At 37.4% G+C, this 15618-nt stretch overlaps 1 protein-coding gene across 6 annotated transcripts in view; it reads left to right on the forward strand.

Moving 5' to 3' along the window:
* dennd5b (DENN/MADD domain containing 5B) overlaps positions 1-15618 on the forward strand; it is a 323422-nt gene that overhangs the window by 135891 nt on the left and 171913 nt on the right. For 4 of the 6 annotated variants that reach the window (XM_051928951.1, XM_028817827.2, XM_028817798.2 and 1 more), the window contains exon 2: positions 10172-10231. The exons of the other annotated variants lie outside the window; for them this stretch is intronic. In XM_051928951.1, coding sequence (XP_051784911.1) covers positions 10172-10231 — 60 coding nt within the window. The remainder of the gene's footprint in view (positions 1-10171; positions 10232-15618) is intronic. 6 annotated transcript variants of the gene reach the window in all.

The following is a 15618-nucleotide window of genomic DNA, read 5'->3' on the forward strand; positions in this document are numbered from 1 at the left end:
TGAAATCAACTGGGCAAACCAACTGAGGAAGCATGTACCAGAAGTAAAAAGACCCATTATCCGCAGAAACCTGCGAAGCAGCAAAAAATCCGTGTTATATATCTAGATATGCTTACATATAAAATCCGCGATAGAGTGAAGCCGTGAAAGTTGAAGCGCGGTACAGCGAGGGATTACTGTAGTATATTTTTGGACAATTGGAGGAAACTCGCACAAAATCAAGCACACTTCATAAATAAGACCCTGGAAGCCAGCCTAATCCATTTCATGGTCGCAGGAGGGTGGAGCCTATCCCGGAAACATTAGGTTCAAGGTAGGACTCGTTCTTGCACAGGGTGCCAGTCCATTGCAGGGCGCGTGTACAGACACTCATATGGGGCCAGTTTACAGCTGGCAATTAACTGGTCATACAGGCCTTAATGCAAGAAAAGTTTGGATTTCAGAAAAAATCTCCCAGACACAGGGAGGAGAAATGAGCCAACTCCACACAGATAAACCCAGAGTGCTTTGTCTTTGAGGCAGAAGCCACACCACCTGTACCAAATCCTGTATGAAAGCTTCTCCTCATTCCAGATATTCATCTTCCCGCTCTTCTTACTTGCTTTCTTTTATGATGGTGTCAGAATCTGATAATCAGATAATTCCTTTGAAATTATCCTAAAATGCATTCTGTTTTTTCCACACAAACTTCTTAAGTTCAATTCATTTATTCTGTACCACTGTACAGTATTTCGGGTCAAATTTAGTCAGCATGTGGTTTGGAGACACCATTTAACCTTTATAATATTCAGAGAATGAGTCATTGAGCTGAAAGCCACATATTTGTCTTGTTTTGAATGTGCAGCGAGGCCTCATTGTCTGCCAAAGAGAGAATACAGTCCAGAAATGTAAAGTCAGCCTTCTGAGGAGCCCACTCTTATTAAGTGAAGTCATGCCAGGAAGATTTATAGTTGGAGAAAATGTACAGTCACTCATGGGGTACACTGTTTATCTCACTTTCTCAAGTTGACTCCTCTAAATTGCTGAGGGTATCTTATGGGGCAGAATTTTTTTTGTACTTTAAATTTTGTGAGTCACAATTTAAAGTAGGTGTTGAGTATAAAATTACCTGTTTGTCTTGAGTTATTGCATATAAACATAAGCTGCCTTATGTAAGAGTAAAAGCAAACTATTTAATGGCCTACTCTTCTCAGACAGGCAAGCTGTCTGTCCATTTCATCGTATTAAGCTCTGGAACAAGGTGGGTTCTTGCTTTTCATGTCTACCTTTTTTGAAATTAATATTTCAGTTTAATAAGTTTGTTTGAGATATTTTTTAAAAGTTAAAGTACACAAACCTGTCCACCAAAAGTAGGAGATCTAGACAAAGACTCATTCAACTCTGTCCCCCTTATGAAAATATGAAGTGTCTTTCTGGTTGCTATGTCTGTGTCATTCCAACAGATGGAGCATCACAAACATTAACACTCATTTTACAAATCCCATACCAAATGACATATGCATTGCAGGTGCACTGCAAACATTAACGCTGAGGTCTATGTTGATTACTTAGATTTCAGTCCATCTAAGATGGGCAGCACAGCTACTGGATTAGATAGACCTTCTGTGCCTAAATGTAACATGGAATTTAAACCGCATTATATTTTTGTGAGGTTAAAACTAATTCTTAAATATGAATTAACAAGCTAAGTAAAAAGGCAGGCTCAGTTATAGGACTCCCTGGAGGTAGTAGAGGAGGAGAGAATGAAGACAAAACTGAGTGCCATTATGAACAATGAACATCCTCTCTCACACTAAAATTAAGGACTTTGAGCCAATGAATTGTTAAACAGGAGTGTGTCAAGAAATGCGACTAGGGCTCCTTCAAACCTTTTCTTAGCCAAGTCAGAGTTTTTATTCTTTTTATTAGGCCTTTTGTATGTTCGAGGGAGGCTGTTGTTGGTCTTGTTGTTTTTTATAATATTTCTTAAGCTTATATAAAAGGTAAATATCTCCTTTTCAGTCTAAACAGTGATACAGTAGGAGAAATATCAGTCCTTGGCGTATGGACTAAATATAATGATTTATATTAGAATGACATAAAACTTAGAAAAAGATAAGTCTTGGGAAAATAAACCATTCCTTGTTTTAGAAGTACTATATAACAAGCGGCAGAGCAGGCCCTTTGTCCTTGGGAGTCTGTGTTCCTCCAAAGTGACATCTGTCACATCTTCTATAGCACTTTGATGGCCAGTGTGATTTTCTATGCTGTGGTGTGCTGGACTGGTAACATCACTTCAGGACAGGCCCATGCTCAGTTATGGGATGCACTCTGGACCCCCTGGAGATCGTACCAAACAGAACTGAACTGCCAATATGAACAATGCTGCACATCCTCACTCTGAAACACTAACACTGAGGACTTTCAGCCAAAAAATTATTCAGCAGAAGAGACTCTACTGGGGGCTTCATTGTACCAACAGCAATACGCCTGCGTAATGCCTTACTGCGACTGTAACTGTTTTTTTAATCTTTGTGCAAGTCAAGACGTTTTCTTCTTTTCACAATTCTTGTGTTTTTTTAATTGGGACTGTTGTTGTTTTTTACAATATTCCTTACACTTTTATAAAAGGTAAATTTACCCCTTGAGACAAATGAACTTTCTGTTTATCTCTCTAGCTAGCTATGTGTCTAAAGACATAGTGGGAGAAACTGCTGTCCTTGCTTATGTCCTAGCTGTTTGGCCATAGGTTATAAAAAGGCAAACCTGTCTTACAACTCAGTAGAACATACGTCTTGAGAGAAAAAAAATCATTTCTTGTTTTCACATAGTGATTAACATTGAGGCATCTGTTGTGATTTTTAAGCCTTTTTACTACATACAGTATTTGATTGTTTTTTTTTTCTTTATTGCAAAGCATTAGTTAATTACATTTCTGGAATTATTTAACTAGTTTTTTAATGTTCTTGATATTCTGGTGATGCCATTTTGTGTTTTGTTTTCTGCATGGTCTCTGTCATCTTATAATTAATTCTGTACGGCCACAGTTGTTATTTATAGTTGCTATGCCTATTGCTGGTCACTTGAAGTGGAGATCATGTGATGTGCTGTGTCATCATACATGGCCACTATAAGTTGGTGACGTACACTAGCTTGTTGTCCTAGGTTTGACCCAACAAAACAAACTGACTTTCGAAATTAGTTGGGGGTAAACAAAAACATTTGCACTATTCATTTGGTTTTCTTTTGATTTCTCTTTTGTCTCCTGGACACTTATTTATGTTTAAGACCGTTCAAGCCTTAGTGTGAAGTTTGACAACCTCACAGATCAGTGTGGTCTCTTTCTGTGTAGTTTTGGCATATTCTCTCACGTCTAGGTGATTTATTCTCTCGTCACTCCAGTTTTCTTCCACATCACAAAAACATGCATGTTCAGTTAGTTTGTTATTTTAAACTGGCCCTGTATGAGCATCTGTGTGTGGACGGGCGCTCAGTTTAAGGTTGGCTCTTAACTTGTGCCCAGTACTGCTGGGTAGGTTCCAGCCTTCTAAAATAGTTGGGTTAAGTGGGTTTGAGGATGTTATCTTGTTTTATATTGAGACATTAATAGAATGCAGCATTCTAAGATGTTTGACAGGGAAGACAACATTACGATATTGCATCAAATGTGCACATTTATCTATATGATAAATTAAAGCAGTAAGTGCAAATAAAAACAAGCTCATAGATATTAAGAGTTACTTGGACTTTTGAAACAATGCACAAATAAAACACAATTGTGATGTAAAAGTAAGTAGTCATATTTAAATGCTCAATTTAGTGCTACAGTGTAAATAGTTACAGTCAGAAGTCCTAGTATAAAGTACATTGTGTCAGCAATCGTACTTAGGGGTGGATTTAAACTATTGATAAATCAATAATCATTTGATAGCGTCTTCTTCAAATTCAAAATGAAAATATAGCTGTGCATATTGTCACTTGAAGTGCCTGGCAGTTAGTGTATTTTAAAAGGTGCTAATTGTGTTTTGGCAGCAAGAGAACCTGCCAATAAAATTCGATTATCCATGAATAAAACTACATACCTTTATAGAAATTGATCATACAGCAAAAACCTCCATAGATGTCACCATAAAAAGAGTGTATGGACTTGGGCTAAGTTTGATTGAACTGAAGTTGGCACTCATACATTTGCCAAGTGTGGAGGTTTCTGCAGAAAACCTGAATGCACCAGCAGCGGCTGAATTATGTGTCAGCCTCCTTTGGTTTTATTCATCTACCTAAAGTATATTTAAATATACTTCTGAGTCCTGTGCTGCGATGGCTTGAGCTAGGCTCTTTGGTATGACAATTCAAATCATATTTCCACCTTGCTTTTATATATTAAATTATACCAAAATCTGAAATTTATGCCAATGATTATCCATGGTTACAAATCCTTAATTTATTTTAAAATGGATTATATGCCACACCTTGTATTGGGTTGGCTGTATGACATGGCATACTGAAGTAAAAGGAAGTCAATGACAGACATTAGCAGGAAAGTCCAGCGAGAGGGATAAATGAGCATTTGCGTAGTTGACCGTGGAGAGACTTCAAAAGTGTGAAGCTCAGCTTCAGAGGGTCTCGTTTGAGCAGATTGTTGCTGTAGCAACTGTACATTAAGTTAAGATGCAGCAAGTTCTGACATTGGACCTGACATTCTTATTAGAGGTTGCTTATGTATGTGTTTGTCATTTTAAATAATGTGCTACTGCAATGGCTAATTATCTAATGCCTAATCCACCCACTAGTTATGCTAATTAAATTATGGAACCTGCAGTATGGTGTTTATTATGGTCAGATTGCTTTATAAAAATGCACTACTTCTTAAAAAAAATTACAGACTTTGGCAATTAATTTAGACTTGTAGCAATTTTTTTATGATTGCTTAAATAAAAAAAAACTGGAGTCACATGTTCAAAACACACACTGTAGTAGTTGGTGTACAGAAACACAAAAAGTTTTGTGTGTATTTTAAGGTGTTTTATAGGTACAGTATAGAATGTTCATTCACTTTTCACAATTCTGCTAACTATTTTTTCTGCCTTAAGGCCTGCTAGTGTGTTCATAGTACACAAAGCTAAATTTCTACAGTTCCGCAACCTTGTAAAAAGTATTTAGCGCATTATTGTAACAAGTGGTCCTTCTGAGAGGACATAGTGTTACATGTCAGGGTTTATTTCTCAAGACAGATAGTGTAGACAGACTTATTAGACATTTTTTTTTACTACAAAAAGATTATTATTTGAAGAGTTTCTTCTTAGCATTAGCTTAGAATTTAAAATGCTGTAGAATGTTACTAACTGATGAGGATTTACTTTGTAGAAAGCATTTCTCATTATTTTTGAAAACACTGAATAGAAAAACAACCGTTTTCTAACTTACAAAGTCTGTTTGCTTTTAGGTAGCCTTTTGCAAATCAGACAGTACTATTTTACCTGATGGCTGATAACTAGCAAGCAAAATTTTAAATATCATAATATATATAGTGTGTCATGACAATATCTAAAAATATCACAATATGTTTTTGCCATGTCAGACCATAACAAGAATCTAACATCTAATCTGCATCAGTGATATCAAAACACATTGCTGAGTGCCCAAATATCGAATTACTAAATACAAATATAAATATTGTTTTTGTATCTAGTTTTGAGAAGATCTCTCCAAAAAGATTTCTCTTTCTTAATATGCCACTATTAACCTTTTATTTTGGGTATGAGGATAATTTAACAAAACAGGAAGTCTGAGAGGCGGCACGGTGGCGCAGTGGGTAGCGCTGCTGCCTTGCAGTTGGGAGATCTGGGGACCTGGGTTCGATTCCCGGGTCCTGCCTGCGTGGAGTTTGCATGTTCTCCCCGTGTCTGCGTGGGTTTCCTCCGGGCACTCCGGTTTCCTCCCACAGTCCAAAGACATGCAGGTTAGGTGGATTGGCGATTCTAAATTGGCCCTGGTGTGTGCTTGGTGTGTGGGTGTGTTTGTGTGTGTCCTGCGGTGGGTTGGCACCCTGCCCAGGATTGGTTCCTGCCTTGTGCCCTGTGTTGGCTGGGATTGGCTCCAGCAGACCCCCGTGACCCTGTGTTCGGATTCAGCGGGTTGGAAAATGGATGGATGGCTGGATGGAAGTCTGAGATTTAAACTACCCATTGTTGTGATCCGAAAGGATTATTTTTTCTTTATTTGAGTCAAGAAGCATTACTATTTATTATATTTAATGTAAATATTGCATAATTCAATCTGGAATCATTATAGACAGCACCATTTTATCATTTTTTACTTTTTTTTTCTCTTATAGTTTTGCGTGGGTGCTGCCTTGTTCTTTACAGTTGCCGCAGTGGTTGCCGGTCATATTATGACACGTCTGATGTCACAATGCTATCGGTGTGAAATACAGCAATGCGTTTCAGTCACCATTCAAGTCTTTGTATTTTCAAAGCAAAGAAATGACTTCTTGCTTTTTTTTGCTTTTGTCTTTTTTTTGTTTTTGATTTTTACAAATGTATTTTGACTTCAGTTTCTGTTTTTCATTTTAGCCTTTTTGTGAAATTCTTTTCTGATCCCAAATTTTAGGTCAAGCTTGTGTTTTCCTATGTAGGCACAGATTCTCCCAATATTGTAACACATTACAAAGGTGATCCTACCTACTACACTGTTAACACTAGAATTGCTGAAGCCTACAAAAAAACTCATACTCCCAGCCCACCTTAAATTCCTTCACACCTCTCCCATCAGTGTCTTTTGTTTTGTAAATGTGTCGATCTGCACAAGCAGCAAGCAGCCTGCTGTCCCCCGCCTTGATGGAGCTCAGCTCAGGCACAAAGTTCTCCCAGCTCAAGCCAAGGATCCTTATCTGCGTGTGGGGTGCCCGGAGTTGTATAGGGTAAATAATACAGTATATCATTATTTGGAATACATACATTTCATGTGTGTTTCGTGTCTACAAAGATCTGGGTAAGTGCAAGATGAAAGGAAATGCGAGGCAAGAAATGCTGAACACATACCTAAAGCAGAAACGTTTTCCATGTTATACTAATAATGAGGTGACGTGTATAATGTGTGAAGACTTTAGTCCAAATATCAAATAAACACATGTGCTTTTATTCAAGAATATAACCAAAGGGAAAAAAAAAAGTATTCAATTTACATGTGGCTGTCAATGAGTTAAAAACTCAAGCTCAAATGTCAATCGACAGGGGCATTTGCACGTATTCTTGAATGGTACAAAGGTAAGAACTGCTGCCTTAAAACCCGAAGGTCCTGGGTCCGAGTCCAGGGCGCTCCACGTTTTGAGTAGTGAGCTACTATTATTATTATTATTTCTACAATATAATAAAAACATGCATTTGATTTGAGACTGTAACACCTGGTGTAAATGTTGGCTACTTGTAAAAGTTAGTGTTTGTTTTTTTTATTATTCACTTTTATTCTCTCAGTGACATTCACATGGTACAACGAACTTGCCTCTCCCCATCTGAGTTGATGGCATTTATCTCCATTCTTTTCACAAGAGCAACCCTGTGGCTGATGCCTGCTCAGAACTATTTATTGTACCGGCAATCAAAGATACAATGTCATGTGACCACTATAAGACATTCCCTGGAAGAACTGGAGTCTGTTGCTGAGGTTAGGGTGGCCTGGTTTGTCCACCTTGATGTGATGCCACTGTGACCCTCATCAGGAAAAGCAGACTGAAACTAGACTAAAGTGAAAGTATTTAATTGAGTTCTTCTCTGTGAGGAACTGTCTAGCCACACAGTCACCTTGGAGGATGAAAAGTTCCATGAGTCTCCCTGTCTTCAGACTAAACCTTTAGAAGTGTCTGTGAATGTAGAATTTTATCAGCCAAAGTGCCTGTCAAAGGAAAAACTACAAATATCTTCATGATTGACCTGTCCTTTTGTGAAAACCAGTTTAAAAAGTTGTAAAATATAAGAAGATTGCATCTTGATTAATTAGTTTTAAACCTGAAATTTAAACAATTCAGTCAGTCTTTACTTTAAATTATCCCTGACGGGAACATACATTTTGTAAACAGAAACAAAATTTAGCAAAGTGAACTCTTGCTACAGCCTGTGTCATACTTCATGGCTTTACCAGCAATTTACAGTCATACCTGACAGGGATAGTTGTGGCATGTGCATGTGTAGTATGACAGTCCCAGTGACTCAGTTACGTCGCTCTGCAAGTAGATGTGACAAAATCAAACAGGCTTGATTTTGATGCAAGTCATTGGGGTGGGCTCTAGTTTATGAGATGACAACCAATGAGTGCTCAGATGGGAGTATAATGCATACGATGTCTGTAATGCCATCCATGAATACTCACAACTCTCACAGGCCTGCTTCTTTTAATTCCAGCATTTTAATTTGCATTGTCTACTGGCAGAGTGGATTGTAAGCAGCTGCAATGAAGTGGTTAAAAATGGACCAGGAACTGCCAATGTTTTTGAGAAACTGAACCAAAAGTGTTTTCTAGGAGGCCAAAGTATTGTTATCAAAAACTAAATCCTAAGCACTTTTAAACTATAAATGAATTGCCAGGAGTTATTACCAAAACTATAATAATATCATCAGAATCAAAATGCTAATATTATGAACCGAATCAAGAAATGGGAAGTATCCAACACTATAAGTTCAAGACTAACACTATTTAAGGTTTCAATCCACCACCTCGGACATAGAGCTGAAGTGTTGCACTGAGAGTGATAGCAGTACCTTCATGATATTACACATTGTGCTTCTTAGGAGGCATTTCTTAGTAATGATGCAGTGTGTCTCAGCAGCTTTCAAACAAAATACTGAAACTCTAAAATGTTAGTGTGATGCATTTTAGATTAAACAACAAACCTAAAGAATCTAAAACAGATACATAATTACGTTCCTTGAAAATAAACCAAATGAACAGAAAAACTATATCTAAGACTAACAAAATTTGTTAGCACATTAGAGCATTCGAACATTCTAGACAAGAACAGGCCATTCAGCCCAATAAAGCTCACCAGTCCAATCCACTTAATTCTCCTAAAATAACATCAAGTCGGGTTTTGAAAGCCTTTTAAGTCTGTGTCTACCATTCTACTTGGTAGCTTATTCCACATGTGTATGGTTCTCTATTTTAAGAAAAACTTACCCTTAAGAACTTCTCAACTGTGTTCTTGATCAGCTCTTGATGAACTTGTTCAGTTCAGATGTCCAAACTTTTTAAAAATATCCACAAACAAAGAAGAGCCCAATTTCAATCTACACGGAAAAAGAACCGAGAATAGCAATGTCAGCCTCAAGTAATTTAGAATAATGAGTTATCTAGACAGTGTAAACAAGAGGGGCACGTGGATCTTTCATATTTGCTCATCTATTCGTCCTGTCATCTTTGTAGGAAATTGATGTTCCATTGATTGGCTGTTTAATGTCTTAGCCTCCCAATACTTTTGTAGTGCAGTATGAAGTCTGAAACAGTGATGAGAAGTCGTAAGGTAGTCGTGTAATCCATTATGTCATCTGATTACAAGTTGTGTAATCAGACATTTTCAAGGTGATAAGATCTAGCAACTGCAGTCATTAAGCATGACATGCACTCCATTGCAAAGCTGAGTACTGTGATACTTGTCTAACAGAAGATCTGGTCAGTTTGCAGTAAGCAAAAGTTCCAGTGAACCTTGTTTTACAAGAAACTAAAAACCTGAAGGGCCATGGTCTTCTGGAACAGGCAATCCAATAGTTATGGTGACCTAGGCCATCTAACTGCCATATTCTGCAGAGCATAACTGTTCAGATACTGTACCTCATTTTGAGACTTGTTGGTGTCAATTGATTAATGCCAAGCGGAAAAACAGAACAGAAAATGGCTGGTAATGATGGCTGCTACAGTTTTATGTGATATAAAAAATTATGAATAAAAAACAGAAATTTTACCTTATTTATCACCAAACCATCAGTTATATAAAGGGGGTCCCTGTGCTAAAGTGCTGATGAGACAAAGGTACAGTATGCGCCCATTTATTCTTTCCTCCTAATTCATGTGTTCCATGTGCCATCTATTTGTGTTCTTCCATAGCTGCCTAACTTTTTGTTTGTTGTTATCCCATTCTAGTCTTCATGCCCATTATTTATTTTAACTTTTGTTGACATACATTTTTTTTTGTGTGTTCATATAGCATTATACCAATGGCTAGAAGCAGATCGCCATGGTAGGACCAAACAGACAACAAGGACAGGTAAAAAAAAAATTCAATAAATAGATGAAGAATCCTTAAGGAGCTATCTGCCACAACCCTGTGTCCTGTCTTCCCTCACATCCTATCTATGGTATCTCTTTAGCACGGTGTGAACAATTATCCTTTATCATTTTGTTTCTGAAATTTTTATTTTGTGTTGGCTTAGCCAAAATTTTCCTTTGGTGTTTTGAAATCTTGGGAGGTCGGTTTCTTCACTCTTGGCTTTTTTCCTTTTCTTTCTTTTTTTATTCTAATTACTAAAGTGCTGTCAACTTTGATCAAGAGTAAAAGTTTATGTTATGGTTTAATTCAAGTTACCATTCTATTCAAATCAGAAGTGCAAAATCCATACCAAGCAAAATGATACTTAGTAAGTTTGTAATCATTTTGAAACACTATACCAGGGGTCGCCAGCTCCAGTCCTGGAGGACCACTGTGGCTGCAGGTTTTCCTTCTAACCCTTTTCTTAATGAGTGACCTGTTTGTGCAGCTAATTAAGTTCTTTTGAATATTTTTAATTGACTTGCTCTTGAAGACTCAGACTCCTTAATTATTTATTTTTCCTTAACTAGCAGCCAAACAATAATGAGATACAAAATGAGCCAAAACAACTGGTGTCCATCATTCAATATCTGAAAATAAAGAAAGATGAAGGTCTCAGGAATGTCGATCTGCTCAGGTCCCCAAAACATTTTAACAGTGCTCTTAGAAAGAGAAAATCAGTAATTTCAGAAATGTCTGCTAATGCTCCACGAGAGCAGCAATAAGCCATGAAATTAAAGAACGGGTTTAAGTAACAACAAGAATGGGTTCCTAATTGAGCAGCTGGTTGGAGTGAAATTGGTTGCAGTTTGAGGCCCTGACTTAGCTGGTCTTCTGTTTGCTCCCTCACTTCACATTTCATTTCTGTTTGGGTGCCATCTAAGGAAAGAAATGAAGCAATTGAAGCAATTCAGAGGAACAATGAAGAAATTCAGGAGAACAAATCTTAAAGAAGCAATTCAATTAAAATGCATTCACAAGAAGTTAATTAGCAGCACAAGCAGGGCACTCATTAAAAAAAGGGATAGAATGAAAACCTGCAGCCACGGTGGTCCTCCAGGACCAGACTTGGCGACTCCTGGACTATACCATTGTTTTTTAAAAACTGCTTGCTCTTCACTCGGTTGGTTTCTGTTTTATATAAGACCTTTTGGTCCTGTAGTTTAACCTGCTGCTTCCCAGCACTGGGGACCTGTGGTTGTTACTATGTGAGTGAAGTTTGCAGTTTTTGTCTGTGCAACCACACAACTTAAAGGATGCCGGTTTGATTTCACCCATAAACAAGCTATTTTTTGGCAACTTTAAATGGTCTAGCATGAACAATTGTGGATGAGTGCATAAGTGTACCAGGTGATTTACAGGCATTCCCTTCAGGGTTAGTTCTGTCTTCTAACCGTGATGGGCTGTGACTTCTCTCAATTCTGTGTAATGGCAAAAAATGGTATTTGGAATGATGGATAGCCTTCTTACAGCAAACAAAATAAGATATTGAGGTGGAGTGCATGATAATTCATATATAGTGCACACTAAATTACATAGAAACATTGAAACAGGGCCTGCAAACAAACTCTGAATAATCTAGTAGGAGCTGATAGAATGACGTTTGTTATTGAAGATAATAAATCCTGATCAAAAATATGCATTTTCAAATGTTTAGGTGGCTTATCTAAACCACAAGCAATACTAAATTGTGAGTCTGGAAAAATGTAATCTTTCTGTTTTTTATAGCATTATTTTATGATGCGTAAAAACATTACCAGTACTTTCCTCTCACATTTGGTTGAGCAACGTCACCTATTTGTTGCAATTTTTGCTTTGAAATTTCTCTTTTTTGCATCACTTACTTAAGGTAGCTAAGACAGAAGTTTCGAATTAAGGTAGTCATACTCGGTAATCATGACGCCCGAGAGCAGCAGTGTGTTTAATGTTGATTAGCACAAGCAAGTAGGAAATTCACTGTACTCTGTGCATGGGACAGTAAGGACCCTACAGACCTATAAAGTTTAATAATGATATTCAGATGTAGTATGGCAGCACAGGGGGGAACACTGCCAACTGAAAGTGTATTGTTGAGTGCAGTTTTCATTCTTTCCCTGTGTTCATGTAGTTTCTTCTTCCTCCTTCTCCAGACTCATTTGTAAGTCTAAATCAGCTTTCATCCTGTGAGTGTGCCCTAGAATGCCCTGAGCCTGTTGCTGCAAGAATCATATTAGTGATGGGTGATTTGCAAATGGTTTTGTTTTTGTTTTTGTTTTTATCGACTCTTTTTAATGAATCATGGGAATCAATTCACAAGCACAAATTAATCAATTTAGTAGAGCTTAATGGAAGTGCTAAAGTGCATGCAGTAAGGCATCTGCCTTATTTGTATAGATGTTTAAAGCGCACCATCTGAATTATGATTCTCATTCACTTCACTTATGATTCTTTGTTGTTAGAACATTATGGGTGAATAAGAACTCTGTTATTGATCATTCTTTACAATATAGTAACAATGCATTTATGTTAGAATGTTTTAATTAAATCTTTTGTGCAATTCATTGTTTTAAACTGTATATATAAACATAATATTCATTTAATATGTTTATGTCCCTTTGTGCAGTCAATAAATTAGTCACATAAACTGAATCTTACAAAAATATTGTTCTAATTTCTAACAATTATTTGCTTTTAACTTTACTTTAGCATACACTTTTTGCAGCTCATTGAAAGCATGAAGCATACATCATTCACCAGTTCTTTTCAGTTGAAATGTAATCATTACCCGAGAACAAGTCACATGATTCTCGTTCGTTTGATTAATCAACTGAATCATTACCTGAGAATAAGTCAAAGGATTGTTGTTCATTTGATTAACAAACAAGTCACACTAGTCTTGTTAATTTGATTTAAGAACAGAATTGTTACCTATGAAGGAGTGGCATGATTCTTGTTCATTTGATTTGTGAACTGAATCATTAAACTAGAGCGGTTTGTAGATGAGTCACACAATTCTCTTTCATTTGATTTGTGAACAAGTCACATGATTCTCGTTTATTTGATTCATAAAGTGAATCATTGAGTCACCTGCAAATTAGTTGCACAATTCTTGTTCACTTATGATCCTCAAACTTGGTGTCTTATTTAATTTTGCATTTTCACTATATTGTCATGCTTTGTGCTTTCAAAGAGATTAGTAATATACAATGTAAATTAGCAGCATGTTTAATACATAATACAATAAAGTACATTGTATATTATAATTTAATAAATAATAGTTAATTTGAGGTTTATTAAGAGTGAAAAAACTCATTTTGTTGTTTGATATTGACTATCAGGAGAAACTTCAAAAGTCACTAAAGAAATAAAAAAAAAAAAATGTAATAATTTGTATTGAATCAAATTTATATTGATAGCTTTTTTATCAGAGGGCCTCTTGATATACAATATTTTTGGTTTTGCTGTTGGGGCAAGAATGTAGCTGTGATCTCTTTGCCAAAAATATAAAAAGTTGGCAAGGTTTTTCTGGCCAAGCAGAAGCTAGGTACGCTCCAATGTCAAATGTTGCCACTGTATCTGATCGTGTTTAGCTCTGACGGGAGAGCGTCTCTGCTAATGAGCAGGTACCTTCTAAAACACACATATCTGTGATCTCTCTCTCTCTCAAAAACATCAAACGTTACTCTTTAATAATCTCTAGATGATAATGTCTACTGAAAAAACAGGTATGGCTAGTTAAGCGGAGGCAACGTATGCTCCAACACGTGGTGAGAGATAGAGCGAATCTCGAATGGAGGCTGGCAGGTGAGTGAGGATGGCCCCACCAGACTCCCTACTCCTGAGGTCCTGCCTCCCCCTCCCCTTGGCACACAGCCTGTCTCTCAGATTTGCGTGAATAAATCAGTGCCGCAACCGAACTATAATACTTATAGCGATGAGAGAAGTCGCAAAATCAGCTGGAATGTTCAAGCAAATTATAGAAAAATACCCGATCTAAATATGTTAAACCGACAGACACAAGGATTTTATATATATCTAAATTATATATATATATAATATAATTATATATATATAATATATATATATATATATATATATATATATATATATTCATGGCATTCGTAGTCTGAATCACAATCTGATCGTATGGGTGGTTACCTACCAGGTAACACTTGTGGTTGGTCTGCAAGTCGGCAAACATCAACCATGGTGCCCTCTTTCAGTTGCGAGAAGCAGATCCTAGAATGGTTGAATAGTTTACTGTCAAATATTTGCATTATTTGACAGTAAACTATTCAACCATATATATATATATATATATATATATATTTATATATATATACAGTAATCCCTCCTCCATCGCGGGGGTTGCGTTCCAGACCCCTCTGCGAAAGGTGAAAATCACCGAAGTAGAAACCATATGTTAATATGGTTATTTTTATATTGTCGCGCTTGGGTCACAGATTTGCGCAGAAACACAGGAGGTTGTAGAGAGACAGGAACGTTATTCAAACACTGCAAACAAACATTTGTCTCTTTTTCAAAAGTTTAAACTGTGCTCCAAGACAAGACAGAGATGACAGTTCCGTCTCACAATTAAAAGAATGCAAACATATCTTCCTCTTCAAAGGAGTGTGCGTCAGGAGCAGAGACTGTCAGAAAGACAGAGGAAAGCAAACAAATCAATAGGGCTGTTTGGCTTTTAAGTATGCGAAGCACCGCGGCACAAAGCTGTTGAAGGCGGCAGCTCACACCCCCTCCATCAGGAGCAGAGAAAGAGAGATAGAGAGAGATAGAGAAAAACAAACACTCAAAAATCAATACGTGCCCTTCGAGCTTTTAAGTATGCGAAGCACCGTGCAGCATGTCGTTTCACGAAGCAGCTGCACAGAAGGGAGCAACGTGAAGATAATCTTTCAGCATTTTCAGACGAGCGTCCGTAGCGTCTAGGTGTGCAAACAGCCCCCCTGCTCAATCCCCCTACGTCAGGATCAGAGAAAGTCAGCACAAGAGAGAGAGAGAAAAGTAAGTTGGGTAGCTTCTCAGCCATCTGCCAATAGCGTCCCTTGTATGAAATCAACTGGGCAAACCAACTGAGGAAGCATGTACCAGAAATTAAAAGACCCATTGTCCGCAGAAATCCGCGAACCAGCAAAAAATCCGCGATATATATTTAAATATGCTTACATATAAAATCCGCGATAGAGTGAAGCCGCGAAAGGCGAAGCGCAATATAGCGAGGGATTACTGTTTATATATTGTGATAGACGGCCATGAACCCTGGCCCGCTGGGATGCCTGGAGGAAGGATGGACTTCCGAGAGCGGCACTTCTCTTCTCTGGGCACCTGGACAGTCCTTTATTCCT

Source organism: Erpetoichthys calabaricus, chromosome 1, assembly GCF_900747795.2.
Source record: "Erpetoichthys calabaricus chromosome 1, fErpCal1.3, whole genome shotgun sequence".
NCBI lineage: Eukaryota > Metazoa > Chordata > Cladistia > Polypteriformes > Polypteridae > Erpetoichthys > Erpetoichthys calabaricus.